This window comes from Doryrhamphus excisus, linkage group LG18 (genome assembly GCF_037039965.1).
Source record: "Doryrhamphus excisus strain RoL-2023G ecotype Guam linkage group LG18, RoL_Dexc_Guam_v1.1, whole genome shotgun sequence".
Lineage (NCBI taxonomy): Eukaryota > Metazoa > Chordata > Actinopteri > Syngnathiformes > Syngnathidae > Doryrhamphus > Doryrhamphus excisus.
In genome coordinates, this window is record NC_136374.1 from 10049921 (window position 1) to 10073719 (window position 23799).

General features: G+C 41.4%; 2 protein-coding genes and 1 long non-coding RNA gene across 4 annotated transcripts in view; 2 read left to right on the plus strand and 1 right to left on the minus strand.

Annotated features, from left to right (window-relative positions):
• Nucleotides 1-6347, plus strand: part of tas1r3 (taste receptor, type 1, member 3) — a 7076-nt gene extending 729 nt beyond the window's left edge. The window contains exons 3-8 of the mRNA XM_058055184.2: nt 2128-2484; nt 2550-2951; nt 3028-3231; nt 4511-4631; nt 5109-5479; nt 5546-6347. Coding sequence (XP_057911167.2) covers nt 2128-2484; nt 2550-2951; nt 3028-3231; nt 4511-4631; nt 5109-5479; nt 5546-6133 — 2043 coding nt within the window. The 3' untranslated portion in view covers nt 6134-6347. The remainder of the gene's footprint in view (nt 1-2127; nt 2485-2549; nt 2952-3027; nt 3232-4510; nt 4632-5108; nt 5480-5545) is intronic.
• The window catches only part of LOC144902045 (uncharacterized), a 23955-nt gene extending 16967 nt beyond the window's left edge, over nt 1-6988 (minus strand). The window contains exons 1-2 of the long non-coding RNA XR_013630282.1: nt 5588-6988; nt 5182-5473 (exon numbers count right to left, since the gene is read on the minus strand). This is a non-coding gene — a long non-coding RNA (uncharacterized LOC144902045). The remainder of the gene's footprint in view (nt 1-5181; nt 5474-5587) is intronic.
• odad1 (outer dynein arm docking complex subunit 1) lies at nt 6565-17218 on the plus strand. 2 transcript variants are annotated; one of them, XM_058055181.2, is made up of 16 exons: nt 6565-7140; nt 7386-7466; nt 7535-7631; nt 7714-7903; nt 7975-8100; nt 8176-8289; nt 8366-8433; nt 10775-10962; nt 11066-11200; nt 11416-11498; nt 11584-11752; nt 11879-12024; nt 12745-12842; nt 12988-13078; nt 13163-13250; nt 17089-17218. In XM_058055181.2, exons 2-15 carry the CDS (start codon nt 7400-7402, stop codon nt 13235-13237), a joined length of 1647 nt encoding a protein of 548 aa, XP_057911164.2. In that variant the 5' UTR covers nt 6565-7140; nt 7386-7399; the 3' UTR covers nt 13238-13250; nt 17089-17218. The 2 variants fall into 2 exon arrangements, with proteins under 2 accessions (XP_057911164.2, XP_078654664.1); XM_078798538.1 differs by lacking the exon at nt 17089-17218 and having other exon boundaries at nt 6567-7140; nt 13163-13926.
• The last annotated feature ends 6581 nt before the right edge of the window (nt 17219-23799 follow it).

The window sequence follows — 23799 nt, forward strand, 5'->3', positions numbered from 1 at the left end:
AATGGTCATATTTTCTGGTTCTAGTCAGGACTCGTGCAGCAGCATTCTGGATATACTACAGCTGTTTTACAGTTCGATTCATGAGCCCAGTTAGAAGTCCATTACAGTAGTCAAGCCTGCTGGAAATAAAGGCACGGATAAGTCTAGGACTGGACTTTATGACCAAAACTCATATTGGTTGAATATCGATATACGATATGCAATCATGCTGCAGACACAGTAGTCTCTCAACATTAGCTCTTCCATCTCACATTCCCCATGATGGCAAACATGGTTGATACTGTCTTTATCCAGCAACATTTATACCGTCTTTTTCGCTGTTCACTCCCGCTATGTAGCCTCTCCTCCTTTGTATCGCCGCAGGGATGTCTGGTCGCTCTGCGTAGCAAAGGGGTGTTCAAAGCTAACAGCTTCTCCAGAGTGAAAAACAATGGAGCTAGTCGAAAGCTACAAATGTAAGATGAACATGAACATCTACATCATCTACATCAACAGCTTGCACTAGGGCAGCGCCATCTTGAAACATGAGACCTCCGCATCAAATCCAATCTATATCGATATGAACAATATGCTTGTTTTTGATATTGTGCTTAAAACAAATATCGATATTTTTAAAATATTGATATATCGCCTAGCACTTAATTAGTCTTTCATGAACATTACATAACACGGAAGCCTCAACATGGTTTTGATAAATTACAGTTGTATTGATTGTTTAAAGTATTTAGGTATTTTGTGACCCTTAAGAGCACAGGTCACTAACTGGCGGACAGGAGTTTCATTCCAGACCCTGACAGCATTCTATACGGATCTGTGTCCCACATATTACTTAGCAAATGAAACCTATGCATTATAGTTATAGTTACTTTCCCATAAAGGTAACTGAATTAGAGAATTACTTTTTCATCAATGTAACCAGCTACAAGGAAAAGTAATCACAGTAATCCCTCATTTATCGTGGTTACTTGGTTCCAGACCAAGTGGAACTTTGCATTAGTATTATTTGCCCCATTGGTGTAATTCCCAGTTTGGCCAGCTGGGTGCGCATGCATCCCACACAAACTGAGGCTATTGCTGTTTCTCTCGGACCATAGTGATGTGCATACCACTGATTTCTTTCCAATCCAATTCGGGCTGCAGCTATGGAAAAAAAATAATTTTACTTGGTTAAAGACAAGAAAGAATAAAACATTTCACTATGATGTAATGAACTGGTTCACTTTATAGTGTTATTTATTCTATTGATATTGCTATTGCTATTGTCCATAAGTGGTTATTTTTAGGACTACATATACACTATATGGATTTTCTCACACCAGAACAGACTTTAACCAAAGCAAATTTGCCTTGCCGTTTAATATAGTGTGCCTGCAAGGTGGTGATGTGTGCTATGTGTGACTCTGAATGCTGCAAACATGCTACAGTAAGTTTGGATAAGTATGTATTGTTGGAACCAGCAATGAGTGTTACGGATGCAAAATGAGACGGGCCGAAACACAGTGTCACCCACGATGCTCCACTGGGTTGATGGACTGTTATGCGGGAATCAGAGTAGTATGCGTCACAGCTGATGACGGAGCCACTCCCGTCACATTTACATACATGTACCTCTGAAATGACAACGGTCTTCTCTTTAACCCATACAATTCTGAGGTTTTGAACCTTCTCTTTTGAGTGGTACATGTGTTTGTTGCGTATCTCTCTACAACGCTCATATGAACAACCCAAAATAGCATCCGCAGACCATAATGCTTTGAAGGATCATGTGCAAGTATCACAAGATTTTGTCTTGACTAAGTGATCCAAGATGGCGCCGTAAACAAACTGGATGGTATTTTGGATGCTAAACAAGCAGGCGAATGCAAGCCAAGGAAAAATTTGGTTGTTAACCAAAAAAGGTGTTTACCGGGGAAATGTTAACCGAGGTACCACTGTACTTACTATTGACAGTCAAAAATTTTTGTCCGAATCCAACCTATCCTTGAACAAATCTGTATATTCTGATCAGCCCAGATTTGAGAGTGTCATACCAAACCGTACATGAACAAAAGTCATCAAAAAGTCATCACACAGTGGTTACAGCAAGAACATAGTGTCTAACTTTGTATGTGACTATTCTGGTTTCAGATCAGCTTCGGTGCCACCAGCGACAAATTCAGCAACAAGCACATCTACCCATCCTTTTTACGCACAGTGCCAAGCGACAAATGGCAAGTGGACCTCATGGTGCTCCTGCTGAAAGAGTTTGGGTGGAACTGGGTGGCAGTGGTGGGCAGCGACGAAGAGTACGGACAACAGGGAACACAGGAATTCACCAAACTAGCTGAAACCATGTCCGTGTGCGTAGCCTACAAGGGGCTGATTCCTGTCTACTCTGACCCTGCAGCCACAATCCGAACCATTGTGGACAACATCCAAACCACAAAGGTCAAAGTAGTGGTGGTGTTTTCTCTTCCAGAACCAGCAGCAGTTTTTTTTAAAGAGGTAAGTAAAGACTATACCATAAACTAACTAACAAAACTAACTTCCCATCATTCCCTTTATTCAAGGTGATCAATAGGAACATAACAGGTGTATGGATTGCCAGCACAAGTTGGGTGGTTCATAATCTGCTGACTTCCCTCCCTGGTATGGAAAAAATTGGTACCATCATCGGATTCGCTGACACAACACGGAAGCTAAATCTTCTACCGGCCTACATGGAGGTGCTCCTCACCAAACTGAGCGAGGAGAAGATGAAGCCTGCAGCGCCTGAGCTCCACAATCCCTGTCCACAATGTTGGAACTTGACACCAGCAAATATAAGCCTCGTCCTGGATCCTGGAGTGCAGCAAGCATCTTTTCGAGTTTATGCTGCCATCTACAGTGTGGCAAAGGCGTTGCATAACATGCTAAACTGTAGTTCAAGCTCGTGTAACTGGGATACAGAGACCAAAATTCTTCCATGGAAGGTGAAGCATTTATCATTCTTGAGAGTGACTGCAGGACTTTTTCTGTTCTAACCTAACAATTGTTGTTTTTTTGCAGCTCTTGAGGGTTTTACGTAACATGTCTTTTGACATTAATGGCACGCATTTAGAGTTTGACAGCAATGGCAATCCCAACATCGGATTCACAGTGGTGGAGTGGATCTGGAAAAAGTTGCAACTGGATTTTGCTGTTGTTGGAAGTTTCTACCAAGAACTGTCCATCAACAAATCTCTTTTCAAATGGCATACTGAAGACTCTCAGGTAATTAGTACTGGTCTCATATTATAGTGCTATTTTTACTATTGGGTCACACAGTAATGTATTGTTAGTATTTTATACAAAATCTAAACTTGATGGTACAATTTAGTTTCAAATGCTAATGAACTGTGTTTTTCCAGAGTGTGTTGAAGCGCTATTGTGAAGTTCAACCACTTTTTTTTACATGTACACTACAACACTGTACTTATCCAGTGTAACAGATGCCATACATTACATACAAAAACCTGACATTAAAGCATGGGGCAGGAGGACACAAACAAAATGCACCACCAGCATAGCTATGAGAGCTACGGTTCTAACATTACACTCACAGTTTAACTAGGGATGCGCCGATCATGGTTTAATGCTGCTGATTCCGATACCAATCATCGAGGACTGAAATCAGGCGATACCAATACTGATCACATGGATTAATTATATATTTTTCCAATTTGAGTGGTATTGGCCAAGGAGGACATAGAAAGGGGAAAAGTCTGGACAATCCCAAGGAACCCCCTACCTATTAATTTATGGTGTAGGACGCTTTTTTTTTTTATGAGACCGTGAATTTCAGGTTGCACCCCTGCTCCTGGCTATGGGATATGAAAAAAGGAAGGATAAAATCACCTTAATTCAGACAAACATATTTTACTTACTTTTTGAAGAGAACATATCTCACTCGTGAAACTTACTGAGGGTGAGACGCCTTCTTTAAGGAGACTTTGGATGTGAGAGTACATGTTTGGAGCTGTAGCACGACTTCCAGATATGTGAGCACTCTGCAAAACCGGTGTCTGGCTCTCGTCCATTATTTTTCGGGTTATTGGCCGCAACTATTAAACTGAAATAGGCGGTTCATCGGCTGAACAAAAGTTTAAGACTACAGCCTTTAAAAGCCAAAATGTGGATTAAGATATTTTCTGTCAGGTAGTCACGATCTCTTGATGGCAAAGGTAAAAAAGCTTTCTGTCTTTGAACACAGTTGGATTGTTGCCTGTATTGGCAGAGCGCTTATAAAATGCATTTCTTCTATCTTGTGGCCATTTTTTGGCCTGAACAACTGCACTAAACATGATCTCTTCGATTGTGAAGTTGAATCATCACCTCTTTGCGCCTCATGCAAAAAAATGTGAAAAGACGTATAAATACGTCTTTGGAAACGAACAGTCGGTTTGAAAAAAAAATGTCTAAATATGTCTCTGGGAGTGAATTAGTTAAAAGGGGGTTATGGAGTCAAGTGATGGATTCCTTAAAAATGATTGTGATGTCACCACTTTTGCAGATCCCCGAATCCACCTGTTCAGCAGAATGTGGCATAGGCCAAGTACGAAGAGTCAAAGGCTTTCATTCGTGCTGTTTCGATTGCATTGACTGTTTGCCCGGCACTTATCAGGCCAACCATGGTAAGGTTTGTTCATTTAAATAATAAACAATAGATGTCCGCAACTGCAGTCGTTATGTTCAGAGACAACCAGCGAATGGGGACAAATTGCTATTAATTGAAATACCTAGGAATGTAACGATTACCGGTATTAATGATTAAAACTCCGTACGGTTAGTATTACCGTTTCAATGTCTCACTAAGTGTTGAGATGCATCTTGATGTGTATTTCCCCCCCCCCCAGATAGGAAAACAGTTTGCCCACTATGAGATGGAATTTATTCTTGTCACTTGTACAGAAGTACAAGCAAAATTGAAGACATGATGGAGAGAAATACACTAAACCAAGATTTAACTGTATTATGTATATAAAATGATTGTATGTATGTATCTTTCTCATCACTTTCTGGAGGACAGCAGACATTGTCACTCTTTTACAAATATGCAATCAGATGTTGAAGAATTTCCTTGTTCATGATTTATGATTTCCAATTGCTAGAGGACATCCAGTGTACCCAGTGTCCAGAGGGCCAGTGGTCCCAGACCAGAAGTACTAACTGCACTAGACCCACCTTTGAGGTTTTGTCCTGGGACACACCAGAAGCACTGGAAGTGGTGCTGGGCGGGCTGCTGCTGCTGCTATGTCAGGGTGCAGTGGCCGTCATCTTCCTACGGCATCGGCAGACCCCCATGGTGGCGGCCTCTGGTGGGCCCTGGAGCTTTCTGGTGCTTTTCAGCCTGATTGGAGCCTGCCTCAGTGTGGTGCTCTTCCTGGGTCATCCGGGGAATTTGGTGTGTCGTCTTCAGCTGCCTCTGATCTCCATTTTACAAACGCTTGCCGTCTCCGTTATCGCCTCGATTTCCCTGCAGGTGAGGACAGACATTTGTAAACTTAAGACATTTGTAAACATTAAAAAAAGTCCTCTCCTTGTGCAGATATTCTTTCTAACAGAATTCCATGACAAGACTGCTCCTCACCTGCAAACACTGAAAGGACCTGCTTGCTGGCTGTTTTTGATCATATGTTGGGCTTTGCAAGCATGTTTCTGCATCTGGTACAGCCAAGAAAGCACCTTGTTGTCGGAGTATGTGGCAAACATGAAAATCGACTTCTTGAGAACCTTCTTGTCATGCCCAGTCACACCTGCTTTTGGACTGGGCTTGATGCAGAGCTGCAACTTTGTATTGGCCCTCATGTCGTTCATGTGCACCTTTCTGGCGGTGAAACCTCCTCATCAGTATAACCTGGCCAGGGACATCACCTTTTCCACGTTAATCTATTGCGTGATATGGGGAACCTTCATTCCAATATACATAGGTCTGGGTGAAAAGAGTAAGCTTTTTGTTATGATTTCCTTTAATCTGATGAGCAACTTCGGACTTGTGGCAGCTTACTATTTCCCAAAATGTTACCTCCTGTTGAGAAAACCCGGGCTCAATACCTCGGAATACTTCTGTACCTTCCTGGAGGGAACGCCGCTGACGTCTGCCAAGGAGGAGCCACAGCCACAGCAGGGCAAATAAGCTAAAAACAATTCTCAAGATGTGGTAGGTGTACCACTGGTGGTATGTGGGCTCTATATAGTGGTACACAAGAACAATCAAAATACAATACTGTCTATCCAACCATTCATTTCATATACTGCGTGTACGCCACTTTTGCTCCTGTGTACTACTATCCATCCATCATCTTATATGTCACTTATATGTACTACCAACGGCCAACTATTACAGCCAACATTACCTACATTTGCTTTTTCAAATAAACAAATCCTGGGAGATGATTCTCCTAAGTCTGTTAATGCCTTTACACCTGCCATACCGTGTGCAATTGGGGACGTTTGACTGTTTTTAATCGATTTTAAGTTATTAGTGCTAGGTTTAGTTAATCTCCATTCCAAGTATGCTAGGTCACGTGCGGGAAGAGAGGTCACAATGACTTATTAATTTCTCTCCGGTAAAACTCCAACACCTTAGAAGTAGCGGGAACTTATTCAATGATTTATGTATTAACTTGTCAGCGTTATTCAGCTCCGAACCGGAGTAAGGGCGACCTGACTTCAGCAGAGAAGGAAATGTTACCTGTTACTTCCAATCAACTTTTACTTTGAACATCTCAGCACCAAGGCATTCCACGCCGTCATTTTTTCTCTCTCCTCTTCCTGGTTCAAAGGTCATACAAGTTCACGCGACATAGCTGTCCAGGACAATGTGTAACCTATGGCATTCTTAACTAATGTCCATGACAAGTATGCTAGTAGGTATTTCGAGCGTTTATCAAGAAATTAGCACGAATAAAACCTAATTTCGAGAGTATTTAGTTTGTCTACTAAATATTTTAAATATATTGGGTAAGAGGTGAAATACTAATTCAAGCAAAACGGTCTTCATAAATTGTTTAACCTACCATTGCGGTTCTTGTGCAATGCATGCTGGGAAATGTGGTTCTTCTAAACCACTTGGTAACCGTTGCTAACAACTCAAGTTGCTGCTCAAGTCCTACGGAGAGACGAGTTTGTACTTTCTGTGCGGTAAGACTGCTTTTATTCGTCGTTTAGAAAGCCCAAACACCTTACATTTTGTACGAACTAGCTACTTTTGCAACAATTTTACCAAATGTGTTTCTTCGTCGCCATATTGGGTTTACCTGACGAATAGTGACGTCAGAGATTTAGCTAACTTCTGAAAGCTAAACACCTTGTTAAATTTTGCCCAAAAATATGACAACTCTGTGTATTTCAAATAATGTCTTGTTTTCGCCCCTTTTGTCCTCTAGAGCGCAGTGTAAACATGCCCAAGGGAAAATTATCCAAAAGTGCCCGTTCAGATAGCAGTGATGTAGATTTTGATGGGACAGGTAATGTGTGTAATTATTAATACATCTCTTATAAGAAACACTTACACTTACGTGTCATTTTTCAACAGAATTAGAAAAAGCAAAGCTGTTGAGACAGTACAGAATCATGGATGGAGACCGCCAGGCCTACAGCATTCAGACCCGACAGCAGATGCATAAACAACTGTGAGAACTAAAAAAGTACAATTTACCAGTGCTTGACAGTGTTTTTATTTTTACATCTAAATGGCTGCCTGTGCATTATAAGACAAGAGATAGAGAACCTGAGGGCGGAGCAGGAGGAGCTGCAACATAAACTGGGTGCTTGTAAGAGCTTGTCCCGTCAAAAGAAAGACAAGAAGGATGCAGCATGCCTTCATGCACTGATGGAGCAGAGAGACTCGCTGGAAGTGGAATTGGAGAAAGAAGTACAGCAGCAAAAAGAGATAGAGAAAGAGGTAAGAGTCATTTTAACATTGTTTGACTTTTTATATATTGTTTTATTATACTTATTGAGTCATATGGACAGATCTCAAGCATGGAGATGAAGCTGAAAGAGCTGAGAAAAGGAGAGGCCAGCACAAGTGACACTCAAAGGTCTGCAGCGAGGCGAAATCAGAAGGCTATAAGAACGATGGAAAACAAACTTGAAGGCGTGAGTATCAAGGCTCAGTCAGCTGCACAGCTTCACATGTTAGCATGACACTTAAATTTCCATTGTCCTTCTCAGGCCTTGACCCGATTCAACGAACAGTTGACAAAGAACAGCCACCTCAGAGAGGAGCTGCAGACCCTTCACATTGAGCGAGTGCGATTCCAGCGGCTACACGACAGGCTGGTCCAGGTGAGCGATGTGAGATGTTGCTACTGAAGTGTTAAGCTGCTTTTTCTCTATGTTTATTTGATCTTGTTCTTTACAGGAGATCCAAGAGGTCCGAAAGACGATCGGGGAAGCAATCACCGTGTCTACTGCAGCACACGATGCAAGGTACAACACGTTCACGGTTTGGTATCTCTCAAAAAGAGAGTACACATGTTGGCAACCGCTATATAAAAAACAGGGGTGTCCAAACATTTCCCATTGAGGGCCGCATACTGAAAAGTCAAAGGACGCAGTGGTGCCACCTTGATATTTATATATGTTTTTTTGTTCGGCGGTCGAGTGGTTAGCGCGCAGACCTCACAGCTAGGAGACCCGAGTTCAATCCCACATGCTAGGTTAATTGGCGACTCCAAATTGTCCATAGGTATGAATGTGAGTGTGAATGGTTGTTTGTCTATATGTGCCCTGTGATTGGCTGGCAACCAGTCCAGGGTGTACCCCACCTCTGGCCCGAAGACAGCTGGGATAGGCTCCAGGACGCCCGCCCACCATCGTGAGGATAAGCGGTAGAAAATGAATGAATTAAAAAGGTTAAACGCAACTTGTGATTGACTGGTGATCAGTACATGGTGTATCTTACCTGTCTCTCAAAAAGCAATTTGGGATAGGTTCCAGCATACCCACAACCCTATTGAGCACAAGCAGTGCAAAAAATGGATGGCTGGAGTGTTAAATACAGCGTCGAGTATAATTATGGTGTAATTTTTTTTTTTGTTGAGTGTCAGTCAAGCAATTCTCTTTACATAGTGCCTTTAGCTCTATTTTCCCCCTTTGTTTTCTGTTTAATTATATTTCTATCAAGTTCTTTCAATAAAAACGAGCAACAGGCATATCCGCTTTGGACACCCCTGGTCTCAGTGAAGAATAATGAAACATGTTCTGCTCCAAACTTCATTGGTTTGTAATGGTTAAGCATTGATGCTTATTAAAGTATGAGTTATTAAGTGATTTGCATTTCACATAAAAAGTGGACACGTGTTGCTTTTGTTCCTCAAAGCACGCAACTTGCCAATGTGCACTGCCAGTCACTTCTACTACTACTACTACAAAAAAACGTTAGCTTAGCTAATTAGCTTCAAGCCAAGCCCCCTCCGTTCAGGCTGACAATGTTGCGGTACCTACTAGCATGCTACCGGACTCGGCACACCACGCTTAGACCATTGCCTCAGCATCGCCTAGTGCAAGGGGAGTAATGTCGTCCACAGATACACTTATTTTACTAACATAGAGTGTGTGCTTTTTGCGTCAGAGAATAAAATGTCTGTTAATTAAATCCTTCCATTTATTGTTGCAATACATCACTGGACAATTTTACCAAGTATTTTAGAAACCGATGTAGCTCGGCTAAATTGTCTAATGGGATGTCAGCCTGTGCCCACATTGCTACAAAATCCCCAACAGATTGTTATGTTGGTGCTTGTGGGTAATGCAGAGTTGTGATGCAATTCCAATCACTTTATTTGCAAGAAGCAAACATAACACTCACACGAGCAAGCTCCGCTAACCCCGCCATGTTCCATTCAAGCTCACTGAAGAAAAAGAGATGACTTTCCAAATAATTTTGCCAACGTAGACAGTGTTTCAGTTGGCCTCTTCGGGGAGGGGATGGGTTGGTGTTTGATGAAATGAATGAACAGTCTGCTGGTTTCATCACAAACACTAATGAATGCATAGTCTGCAGGGGAAATATTTCCCAACAGAAACGTTTGTTCTCCTCACAATGACAGCATTTCATTCACATAATTTCAATTTCTGAGCGAGTCCGCATTCAACAGTAGAGTCCTGGAACATGACAGCTCAGTAAATAGACGGAAGTAGATTTATCGTGACCATGACCTAACCACTACGATGGCAGTTGTATTGGTATTTAATTGTGTTGGCAGATATTTTATAAAATAAATAATATATGGCGGCACGGCGGTGGAGTGGTTAGCGCGCAGACCTCACAGCCAGGAGACCAAGGTTCAATTCCACCTTTGGCCATCTCTGTGTGGAGTTTGCATTTTGCGTGGGTTTTCTCCGAGTACTCTGGTTTCCTCCCACATTCCAAAAACATGCTAGGTTAATTGGCGACTCCAAATTGTCCATAGGTATGAATGTGAGTGTGAATGGTTGTTTGTCTATATGTGCCCTGTGATTGGCTGGCGACCAGTCCAGAGTGTACCCCGCCTCTCGCCCGAAGACAGCTGGGATAGGCTCCAGCACCCCCGCGACACTTGTGAGGAAAAAGCGGTCGAAAATGAATGAAATAATATATGGCTTTGTCATTTTCAGTGGTCAGTAACTCTACTACGATACAAGTTGGACACTGACTACTCTAAAGTACACCTAAGTTTAATTTCTATGTCCCTTGAGAAGATATGATGTAATAAAACTGCCTGAAATGTGAGATGATGTCGTTCTATCCATAACAATGTTGCATGCTTGCACATATTCTGTGCATTAGGGTGGAGGCTCAGTCCAAGTTGGCGATGATGAGAGAGAAAGCTGACAAGGAGGTTTCCCACTATAACACTGAAATGAGGGAACTTGAAAGGGTTATTTCCCACGAGTGTGGTCTCAAAGACTTCATCACCACCAAATACAGTGAGAAAAGCCAGGATGATGAGCAGGAGGAGGCAGGGCCTGGACAACGTAAGAAACACAGGACCTATGGTCCAACTTGTTCTTGCCGAGAAGACAATTTAAACTCATCACATTCCCATTTTGGCACAGCTAATGTTTTTGCACTTCCAAGTGTCAGGTGTAAGGGATCAGCGGATGACAGACCCTGCTGAGGAGTCTCAGGATGATTTGGAGGCCTTTTTTGAGAGGATTCGGTCTGTGACAGGAGAGGACGACCTGGACTTGCTGGTCACGAGGTTCATCCAGGGTAATGTCAATGGAGTTGTTGCACTAGCGTTTGGAGCTAAATATAATTGTGTCTCTTTATAAGACAAGGAACCATATTTGGTAAGTGACATGATGCATTATATAGTGAGGCCACATGTTTTTTTTCCTCACAGACGATAGATAGATAGATAGATAGATAGATAGATAGATAGATAGATAGATAGATCTCTTAAGTTTTGCTGTTTCTCTGTGCAGCTGAAGACCGTAACTTTGCCCTCTTCAATTTTGTAAATGAGCAAAACAATGAGGCCGAGGTGCTTCAGGACCAAATCAGCCAGGTGTGTTTCTTATGCCGTAGCACGACCACATCAATACTGTGTGTATGTTGATGTAATGTTGTTAACTGTGTCTGTGTGTACAAAGATCCAAGAGGAGATGGAGCGCTTTCGCCAGAGAGGTTTGGAACAGGAGGAGGATCATCATGCTTTGCTGAGAGACATCGATGTTCAACAGAAGGAAGCCCAAGTGCAAGCTCAGGACTATGAAAACAGAGCTGATATCTTAAACAAAAATTTGAAGGAGATTAAAACAGGTCCAGCATGCACCATGTTTGCATGGCATCATCACACACACAGCTTGACAGTTTAGTTTTACTTTTCGTACAGAGCCAAGGCAAATGAGCAATTATATATAATACAGAGTAGTGTTACTGTTACAGGAGTGAGGAACATCTTCTCTAAAGTGGCACCCGACGTCTCCGCGATGGAGGATTCCATTAGTGATAACAACATGATGTCCTACTTGGGTGTAGTGGAGCAAAAGACCAACGAGCTACTCACCATACACGCCTTCCTCGATAACAAGGTAAGGTCTTTCTGAGGTACTAGTATCATTCATTCATTTTCTACCGCTTATCCTCACAAGGGTTGCGGGGGTGCTGTCTTCGAGCGGGGTACACCCTGGACTGGTCGCCAGCCAATCACAGGGCACATATAGACAAACAACCATTCACACTCACATTCATACCTATGGACAATTTGGAGTCGCCAATTGACCTAGCATGTTTTTGGAATGTGGGAGAAAACCGGAGTACCCGGAGAAAACCCACGCATGCACGGGGAGAACATACAAACTCCACACAGAGATGGCCATGGGTGGGATTGAACTCGGGTGTCCTAACTGTGAGATCTGCGCACTAACCACTCGACCGCCATGCAGCCCATTTTTTTTTACTTATTTGATGTATTTTTTTTTTTTATGAAAAAAATGTGTGCTATTGTTTGTATGGAAAAAACATATTTTGCAATGAACATAGCTTGGCAGATTTAAAAACTGCTTTTCTTTTTGTCAAGCTGCTCCTGCAGCTCCATGTTACACTCATAAACAGTACTGGTAAAAAAAATGCATATATCTGATTTATTTTCTTTAAAGCTTGTTTTCTATTGTTTTTAGCATATAATTGAAGCAACTATTCTTTAAAAGTGTGTTCGGCACTGCCAAAACTTCTTACTTCAGAAGGTTTTCAATGTAAAAAAACAAAACAAAAAAACACTGTGTATAATTTACTTTTATTTACAATTCCAGGATGTTGGAAAGGAGTACAACCCATCCGATCTCCCTAAGTTCCTTTTTGGCCAAACCCCTGAGATGCTCCAGGCGAACCTCCAACCTACAGTCCAGAGGTTTTGTTTTTTTTAAAGCAATTTATTAAACTATGTTTTAAGCTATGTATTATAAACCTGTTTGGATAATAAAAAATTGCACATACATTATATTACAGTTCAAGGCTTTATGCTGACGTGTGTGTTGTGTTCTGTGACCTCCCAGTGTGGAATATGACGTGGACAACCCGCCTGTCACGGATGAGGAAGAGCGTCCACTCTCACAGGGGGAACTCCGCAGAAGAATACTGCAAGGGGTCAGTCAGATAAAAAGAGGCTATTTATAGTCTATTCTCCACAGGAGACGTTTACATCAAAACTTTTTCTTCTGTGATTTACAGGTTGTGCAAAGGGAGAGTCAGATGACGACCAAAAGCTCCAAAACGAGCCCACGTGTCGTGGAGGACACCCACTGACGCAACCTGAGCGGTAGATATTTCAAAATATTTCCTTATGTGCAAGGTTATGATTTAAAATGCATCTTGCACACTGTATATGAAATCGAAATATTCAATGCATATTCTTTCTTTGATGATTACTCTAACAATAGAGTGATTTGTTTATGTGCATCTAATTAGTTGTTTAGCCATAAAAAAAGCCCTGTGGTAACCAGCTGTGCTTTTCATGTGTTACTGGCCATCTGGCTTTGACGACACTGCGGTGTCGCTACGTGACACTTACTGCTATGCTCCAAAGGTTGGGGGCAGCAGAAAGCTTTTGTCATTCTAATTGGCTTGCTGAGATTTGGATTCTGAGTCTTTCCAAACATAAGGGAGGATCTGCATGTGAGCAGTGATTTTGGAACAAATTGTTGTGGGAGATTGAGCAAATGTGTAAGCAGTGCGGGGCAATGTCACCACATAATACAACTACCCACCCAGGACAGTAAATTAATTCCCCAGTTATCATGGTGTATTGATTCCATACCCAACCGTGATAAGTGAATTTCCGCAAAGTCCATTTATAAATGGAATATTTTCATAGCACAGAAAACCTGTTTATGAAGGTTTTGTAACATTATTAGAGCCCTCTAGACATCAAATATTACCCGTATAGTCACCTTTAGACCAGTATAGGCCCTGTTTCAGAGTTCAGTTTCAGCTTTGTGTGGGTCATGCCCACAACAGAAGCCTGTGTTTTTAGTACAGATTTTCCTGTTGTGAAATAACCTGCAATAAAATCCTGTTGTTCCGGTGATCAAGTCTAGTGTTTTTGTGTCTCACCAAACATTACAGGAACATTACTGACCCCTAGTGACCAGTGTAAAATATTACATATCAATCAGCATTTTTTAATCTGTCTTCTGAATACTTTGTGTTTTTCACTTTGGGAATTTAGACAGCTGGGATAGGCTCCAGCATACCCGCGACCCTTGTGAGGATAAGTCACATAGAAAGAGGATGGATGGGTGTATAATATTGTGTAATATTGGCTTCAATATGCCTATGGTTTGAGTGGTTAGCGCGCAGGCCACACAGCTAGGACACCTGAGTTTGATTCCACCCTCGGCCATCTGTGTGGAGTTTGCATGTTCTCCCTGTGCATGGGTTTTCCCCGGGTACTCCGGTTTCCTCCCACATTCCAAAAACACGCTAGGTTAATTGGTGACTCCAAATTGTCCATAGGTATGAATGTGAGTGTGAATGGTTGTTTGTCTATATGTGCCCTGTGATTGGCTGGCGACTAGTCCAGGGTGTATCCCGCCTTTCGCCCGAAGACAGCTGGGATAGGCTCCAGCACTCACGCGACCCTCGTGTGGATAAGCGGTAGAAAATGAATGAATGAATGCCTATGGTTATATTCAACCACCAAACAGCATGATTTATTAATTCATGTAGTTTTTGAAAGCTGTGCTAGTTTCAAAATTCAAGTTTTGTGTCCCTGGGCAAGACACGTCACCCATCTTGCCTCCAGGCTGCTCACCCTGATGTGGTAGTTGGTAGCCATAAGCCATGGCTCCAGACTACCTTTTTTTTACTAGGTGCACAGTGGCCCCTCACTTAATAATAACAAGGGGAAGACAGTTAAAACAAACCCTTGGGAAGCGCAGTTATACAGACATTATCAGGACTTTAGGTGCAAGGACGTATTCCGGGTTAGTCAGAACCTGTTGACATGGAAACGCCGTTGGAAAAACTTGTTTTTGGACACTGAAGGGCTCAAGTCATGAGCAAATAGTCACAACAAAGCATACTCTGTTCTGCTAGCAAATCAGTCTGACACAAAGTAGAAATACTATATTTGCTCAAATCAATTGGGATTCGGATTTCCATTACAGAGCATAAGCAGAAAATGTAGGGGTGCACATCACAATTGACTTGCAAAGTCAACATTCACATTTCCTCTCATTTTTACTGTATTACTGATAAATACTATTAACTCCAGTATCACCCTTTTTTCACACACATTTGCCTGCCTTATTCTTCTTTGGTGTTTGTCTTCTTTCTTCCTCTTGGGTTGGAAAAGTAGCTCATTTGCTCCTTGCTGTCAACTACTAGGCTGAAGTGTGCAGCAGCAACAAAAAATATTCAATAATTGTTAAATAAAATTCAGCAAATTAAGTGGCAGGATTGTCAACTTGTGCAAAAAATTATTATGCGGGTATTGAAAAACTCTTCGTGCAGCCCGAAGAGTTATTATGCGGGTTTTGAAAAACTCTTCGTGCAGCCCGAAGAGTTTTTCAATACCCACATAATAATTTTTTGCACAAGTTGACAATCCTGCCGCTTTTTGCAGTACATTTAGCGAGTGAAGATTGCTTTTCTACATTTTTAGGTAATTGGTTATTTTTAGCCTTATGCATTATTTTAGCTGTTGAGGATTTTTGTTTTTTTTGGCTACTGTACAATGCTATATAATGTCATTGTATCCAAACACTGAGTACTAAAGATAAAGTGAATGGGTGCTTATTTTAGGAGGTTTACTTTAGCGCAGTGGCCCCTGCTAAACAATGTACAAAGCCTGTTTCTATATTTAGTCTTGAAAGGTAGGTTGCATACAGTAGATGGCATTGTTGTGTTTCCATCACCAGGTGTTTTAAACAAGACAGATGGGTCAATCTGATGTAATTGACTGCAGCTTGTGCGGTTTTAGTGGATGCTTTTCAGGATGTGGGACTGTTACTCCTACCACACGTGTGACACGGTGCAGGCGGCGTCTCGGTTTGTTCAAGATAATCCCGTCTGTGAAAAAAAGAGATTATGTCAGATAAAACAGCAAACAGAGGGGTTGGCTGACAGGCGAGGGGAAACGTGACGGAGGAGGCTGATGTCTTTGAAACCCCCGACGAGTGCTGCGTGCACACGGCCCTGCATTGCCATAGAAACGCTCCTTTTTAATCGCAACACAAACCTCATTTTCCTGCTCCTGACAAAGGAGCCCTCATTTCCCGCCTCGGCCATTTGCCAGCGCCCCACCCGCATACACCCCCAATACATAGTATACTTTATTTACACCTCACTTCTTTACGGCCTTCTTTGAGTAATCAGGTTTCTCTGGATTCTTCCCTTTAGTCCTAATTAAAGTGTGGTTATGGTTTGGAGTAGCTAACGTGAACTTTAAGCAGATTTCCTTATTTTTTTTTGCTTCCCCTCATGTCTTGAATGTGTGTTATCGGTTACAAAATGCTATCTAGACTTAAAAAAAAATGTCCAGACTCTCCTTCTGTAGTTTATTTATTTGGGAATGTTGCCAGGTAGTTTCCCAGTCAGTCTGCCTGCACCCTCCCCTTGACGTATGCTTAACACCCCCTGCCACCATCCCCGCCACTCCCCACTCCCCTTTCTCACTCCCGACATCCCAGGGATGTTGCTAAGCAACCGCCCACCATGAGAGCTTTTTTTCCAACCAATCAAATCATCCCATTTTCAAACGTGAATGAAAAGAACTAAAATATATATTTTGAATATATACATAGACATCTGCGGTTTGTTTACTTCACTGCCCCCTGTTAAAAACGGGATTATTTTTATCGTGTGGTAATAGTTGTCCACTGGGTGGCAGCACAGTGGGTTTCTCATGCCATTTTTTTTTTTACCCCTGCTGTTGCTAAGCAATCTTGACTCTTGTGTTTTTTTTTACCTGTGAAACATTTGCAGATATTCATCCATCCATTTTCTATGCTGCTTGTCCTTACTCGGGTCGTGGGGGTATTACGTAGCCGATAATCCCTGCCACCATTTTCTTCATATTAAATAGCGTTGATAGCACACGCCTTGACAAATGTCACTCTAAAAGTAGAGTAACAATTATTTTTGTCTGCTTCCAGAATTTGTCTTGGCTTCCAGTCGCTCTACCATGACCGCATTGTGTGAGGCTTTCACACAGGAAATGTGTTCTTGAGTGATTAAGACCTGCAGCTCTCATGGCTGCCACTTTGCTTGCCGTCCTTCCGTCGTCTTCCTCTCACATTGAAGATGCCCCCCCCCCCCACCCCGATATCATCCAGCTGATTTATATCTCCATTCATTTTTGTTGTTATGGGTGTTCACTTCTAAAGTGTCCCCCCCCCCCTTCTGTCTACTAGTATGTCCCCAGTGTGTGTCTCCCTTGTCGTGGCAGCTTTGGTTGCTGTGCAGATGGCTCTTTGTTGGTGCTTCACAATGGATCTGAGGTCAGTGTGCCTCATGCCATCAAGCGCACTCGAAAAGTTCTCCTCTGCAGCTGCTTCTCGCTACTTGTACTTGTTGTCAATTGCTCCGAGAAAGGGCAGCCAACGCATTTTTTGTACTATTTCAGTGTAGTATGAAGTATGTAGTTTATAAGGTAGCTTGGACGTTGCATACAATAGTGTGTAAAAATGTTTTACTTTAGCCTCATTCACACAGGAATCCTGGAAAATTGCTCCATCAGAGGCATAACAGACTATCCCAGTATTTATGTGTTTGTGCTTTCCACATACAACCAAGCTAAGACGGGCGGCACGGTGGTCTAGTGGTTACCATGCAGACCTCACAGCTAGGAGACCAGGGTTCAATTCCACCCTCGACCATCTCTGTGTGGAGTTTGCATGTTTTGCATTTTCTCCCCGTGCGTGCGTGGGTTTTCTCCGGGTACTGCGGTTTCCTCCCACATTCCAAAAACATGCTAGGTTAATTGGCGACTCCAAATTGTCCATAGGTATGAATGTGAGTGTGAATGGTTGTTTGTCTATATGTGCCCTGTGATTGGCTGGCGACCAGTCCAGGGTGTACCCCGCCTCTCGCCCGAAGACAGCTGGAATAGGCTCCAGCACCCCCCGCGACCCTCGTGAGGAAAAGCGGTAGAAAATGAATGAATGAATGAATAATAATCAAGTATTTTATACCAATACCGTTGTATGCCACACATGCACATCAATGCTATTGAGTTCAATGTGAATCATTCAATCTCAGCATTAATACTAACAGTGTTGCGTGGCTGTGCGATCCAAAAAATGTAATAATTTAAGACTTTTGCACAGAATTCTATTCAGAATTCTTCCATTGTTGATTTCTTTGGTGTTTTATACTGTAGCCATGCTTTGGTGCATGTGGTATCCTTGTAAACGCAACCACACACCAGCCAGAAAAAAACACAAATGCAAATTTACCATCTGCTGTGCGGTGCAAAAAAAATGCTTATTCTTATCACTTATGTCATAGTCAAACCTCTTTAATTATTCACAGCATAACAATACATGCTAAATATTTGTTTAAGATGGTAAACAAAGCGAGGTCTTGTCAGGAGAATGAGTTCCAACATGGTAGCACAGAGCAGACAGAGCCATGCAGGGCCTTGATGTCTGCAGCAGGAAGAAGCAGGTAGAGTGAATGGCGGGAAAGTAGGAACAAGAAGGAGGAGGAGCTCTTCTCGCAAAAAAGCTCTCGGAATGACTGGAAATTTCCACTTTCTCTTTGCAAGTCAGTTGCTGGAGGGGTGGGAGGAGCTTAGATGTGAAATTAAATAAGGTGGTTGCAGCCAAGCACGAGGGAGGAAGACATTTGTGAAACATTATTATTAGCTTCAATGTAAGCAACCTTATTTACTCAAACAAAGCGACTTCCTGGTGACTTTTATGGACATTGTGTGACCATTTCATTTTATTTCAGTTTCTACTGTGGAAACAAAAGCCACAAACAGAGACTTCTTGTCCCAGCAATAATTGCATGTCCTGAGTGTAGAGACCCCACAGCTCCTTTGTCATTCCAAAGGGATCTGATTAAACAGACGTGCTATTGTTGATGCATTTTACTCTGCTAATTGCTAACTAGTCAAAAGCCAGAGACCACAAGCAGAAACCAAAAGAAAATGAAGTACCAATGCTGTTTTTTTCATAAAAGGGCAAAGAGGCAACTGAAATCTTTTGAAGTGGATAGCAAACACGCCTTAAATCTTTTGGACCACTTCCAAACACTCTAGCATTTTGCAAATCCTCAAAGCACTAATCCGTCTTCCGCGTTAAAAAAAAAAAGACAAGTCAACCACAACTGTCCAACAAGATCCACCAGCCTTGATCATCTTGATCCAAACAAGACGGTTAACAAAAATAAAAGGTGGAAAACACATTTTTATTTTACTTAAATGCAAAGCTTGTCGTCCATTGTTACCAGCTTGTAAAGCCCTTTGTGGCTATTTTGTGATTAAGGGTTATATAAATAAACTTGACTTGACTTTAATTGATGTAAATCTACTGCATAAAATATTAAAATGACACACAAATGGATGCCACTACAATGGAACCTCAAATGTTCTGCTGAGTAATGTCCATATTCTTCTAATTTCACAACCACTTTCCCATAGGAAATAAAGTCAACTGAATTAATTTGTTCCAGGCTCAGGTTGTTGCCATCCTATAACCTTTATTCGTAAAAGTATAATTTATTTGTAAAGGTAATGTTGTAGGGAACACATGAATATTCTTAACTGTCATAAAAGTGCAAAAATAACCATTGTATGATTAAATACATAAAATTTAATAAAAACTCCCCCTTGGAAGATCCCTGATATAAAACAAAATAAAGTATAAGTACTCATCCTTGGAAGATGCCTGGCATAAATCTACATATAACAAAAAAGTACAATTACTCACCCTTTGACGATGCCTGAAATAAAACTACTTGCACGAAAAATGATGTAAAAGTAGCCTACTCACCCTTGGGAGACGCCTGGCATTAAACAAAAATGAAGTAAAAGTACTCACTCTTGGAAAATGCCTGACATAAAACTACATTTAAAAAAAGTCAAAGTACTCACCCCACAAAGATGCTTGACATAAACTACTTCAAACAAAAATAAAGTAAGAGTACCCACCCTTGGCAGACGCCTGGTATAAAACAAAAATAAAGTACAATTACTCACCCTTGGAAGATGCCTGATGTAAAAAAAATAGAATTACTCACTTTTTCAAGATGCCTGACATAAAACTAAAAAAATCTAGAATTACTCACCCTTCAAAGATGTTTGATATAAAACTACTGCAAACAAAAATAAAGTAAAAGTACTTTTACACAAACACCTTCTCTTTTACAGCTCTGATACTAACTCCAAAGGCAGAATATTGGCTTCCTAGGTTCCCATAGTGGTTTACATGTATCTCAAGACTTTAATCATGTTTAATGGTTTTATTTAGACCAGGGGTCTCAAACACGCGGCAGGACACTAGTTTGAGGCCCCCGCCTTGATAGGAAAGTTTAATGTTAGTGCGGCCCGCGCAAGTTTGATATGGATGCTGTATGGTATCATGTACCCAGAAAAAATGATTACGTTTGATTAATGTTCATGTTAAAGGTTAAATAACTGTTAATAGTTATCCTCCCTGTCCGTGTGGAAGTGGTAAGTTTTTGGCTATTTAAGTTTAAAGGAAATAACTTGAAGGCTACCGTTTAGATCGCTAGCTCTCTAGTTTGCGAGTTAGCATGTGTCTCAAGGCCCTGCAGTTGCGCAATATGTTGTAAATAAAAAGAGTATAAATGTGACTATAGTCGTGTTTTGTCATGTCTACAGGGCTCTAATAATGCTTTGTTCATTTTAATCTGAAAAAAATAATTTGTCTACCCACCAACTATATGTGGTTTCTTGAGTTTTTATTATTTGCCGTTTTATTGTTATTATTATATTTATTTATTTATTACTGATTGATTGATTTTCTTTATTCTTGAATTGTTCATTTATTTTTTATCTTTTTTTGTGTAGAAAAATAAAAAGTAAGATATTTGAGAACAGTGGAATGTTTTATCAGAGCTTTTCTTGTAGAAAATCGAAACCAAAGCAAAGTTTATTAATTTTTCAGTTTTTAATAAATGAGTTTTTTTTTTTGAAAACCTGATGCGGCCCAGTCTCGCCCAGACCTTAGCTCCAGTGGCCCCCAAGTAAATTGAGTTTGAGACCCCTGATTTAGACTAACTGTAGATTTAAAAAAAACATAATTAATATTCAATCCTGCCTTAAACCAATACTGTAACCATTTTATTAATACAATGCCTCCTGATTGTTGTCCCTATCATAATTTCTATGATGACTTCATTCCAAACTTTTCTGCATGATGGCACTAAATGGTGTTAATTACAGATTGATCCATCAAGGCCTCACTCTTCTTTCTCCAGTGAGAAAGTCAACTTTATGTTGGCCCCCCGTGCGCTGCGGGACTCGCCTGACAAGCACAGAAAAGCCCACCGGACCATGTGGGACTCCCGCTGTTAAAAACAAAAGAGCTCAGATTGCGGCCACCAATTCCTCCAATTATCGGGACCCCCATTCGGCCCTTCTCAAACCCCCAACCCTAATCCTGACCCTTGCTCTTTGAAGCACGTTCCTCTGAGTGCTGACATTCCACAAGTCATGTCTTTGGGCCTTTGTCCTCACAGAATGAGGTGAAACGAAGGTGTTTTTTAAGCGAATTGCCATCCTGTATCATGTCACTGCAGAGCAGAACAGTCGGGGTCTTGGAAAAGTATTTCCACACGTGACATTTTTAATTTAATAAAGACACATAGAGGAGCTTGTCTTTTGTGAATGATTCCTTTTGCTGGTGCCATGTGGGTTTTTTTTTCCAGTTGGGAAAATGTGGGGCACTGTTGCATCTCTTTTTCTTTGGCTACCCTACTGTTTGGCTTTAACCTGCACACAGCACACAGGCTGCCCTTTTAGCTGCAGAAACACGAATGGAAAGATGTTGTGCTAGGCAAATGAGGAAGGGGAGGAAATTATCTCACAATCTGCCCACCTCATTCTCATGCACGCGCCCACTTTCCACTCACAGAAAAAGGGGAGTGAGTAATGCCTTCTGCTGTCCGCGAGTTACTCCCAAACATCATTAGATTGCAGTGCAATCTCTTGGAGTTATTTTGTGTCATGTAACAGCAGACTCAGTAGGCCCCGCAGAACCTTGCAGAACAACCCGCCAGGGCGCAGGCATACAAGCCTTTGAACTCTGCGTGTAATTACGTTCCATAATTATATTTCTTGAATGCGAGGTGAGTCACTAAATGGGCTTATAGGGCCCCAAGGCTTCCTTGAAATCGGTGGCTTGGCGGGGAGGAGATAAGACCGGGATGGTTAGCTCTCAGGAGATGTGCTAAAATTAGAGGCTAGTGACAAAACAGTGGGAATAATAATGTCTTTTAGGTATTGCGATCTAAAATACTGTTTGTTTTTTTAACATCAGGAAATAAAGTGAGGCATTCACTTTCCCCAATAAACTGGCTGTTCCGCTTTGTAACTGAAAGTGATATGCGGGCTCTACCAAGAAAAAAAACGGCGGGGGGGGGGGGGGGGGGGGGGCACTAGCGCTTGTAGTCACTTCCTTTGGTTTAACAGTTGGATGAACGGGTTGAAGATGAAAGGAAGTGAACTTCAGGAACCACCGAGTGAGAAAAAAATAAAACAGGTTCAGGATATAAGGATTACTCATTAATGGGATGAATAATTATGGGTTTGTTTTTTTTTGTTTTTTTACCTGTTTGCTGCTGAACTGGCTAGATAAACATCTAAAAAAAAAAACAGTGTGAACTAGTACTGCAAAACCACAGCCTGATCTAATGTCATATGTTGCACTTTTATGAATATTTTGCCATTTTTTTATGTGTTCAGCTTTAAGGCCGCACTGTGGCCTCACAGTCAGGTGAACTCTTGTGTAGACTTTGCATGTTCTGTTGTGTACTAGGATGTTTTTGTCCGCCCGCATCCCCCAAAAAATGCATAGTAGGCTCATCTGAGATTCAAAATTATCCATAGGTGTGAATGATTGTCTGTCTATATGTGTCCTGTGATTGGTTGCCAACCTCTCGTACCCAAAAGTCACCTGTGACCCTATGAAGACAAGCAGTATCGAAACTGAGAAAATATTTTTTTACATCACATTTTGCATTAAACACAGAGATTAAACATATAATTGTCTGTATGAATGTATGCAGGTTTCTAATTGTATTTTGCACACTGCTAATGCAAAAATAACTTTAATATCTAAAAAGACTGAGCATGAAGTAACTGAATGCATACTCAATACTTCTAATAATGTTACATGGTGCACTTTAGGTAGTATTTTGCAATGTTTTGTTGCCAGTGTGTAGAAACTGGTTTCACTGAGAGGAGTTAAATTTAGACAGGAAGGAGTAGCCAGCCAGCCAGGAGCATGGTTTTCACATCTTGACACAATTCAGCCTTAAGTGTAATTTGACACCACCATGCTCGACAAAGAAAGAGTTCTAAACATGACCAAAAAAAGACTCAACATGGACTCGAATGTCGATTCGACTGCTGTCGTAATCAGAAATTATTGAGCTGTCTGTATGTTCTGTAGATATATGACAACTTTAAGAACTTGTATCTATTGTTTAAATTAAACCATAAGATAGACAAAAAGTGTCATTGTAAAGCAGCGCTTTAAAACGACTCACCAATCAACGACCAGAACGCATGGGAGGCGGGATTTTTTGCTATGACTGACATTGCTTTCCTCTAATCACATACATCCATCGTCACTCCCGTCCAATCAGCTACCGAGTTGAGCCTCTGCCTCCAA

Bases quoted from the DNA above. Each gene is read 5' to 3' on its own strand.
- odad1 (XM_058055181.2), top strand. From the start codon at position 7,400: ATGCCCAAGGGAAAATTATCCAAAAGTGCCCGTTCAGATAGCAGTGAT. The intron at 7,632-7,713 runs GTGAGAACTAAA...GTGCATTATAAG, and splicing joins CAGCAGATGCATAAACAACT to ACAAGAGATAGAGAACCTGA. The intron at 12,025-12,744 runs GTAAGGTCTTTC...TTACAATTCCAG, and splicing joins ACGCCTTCCTCGATAACAAG to GATGTTGGAAAGGAGTACAA.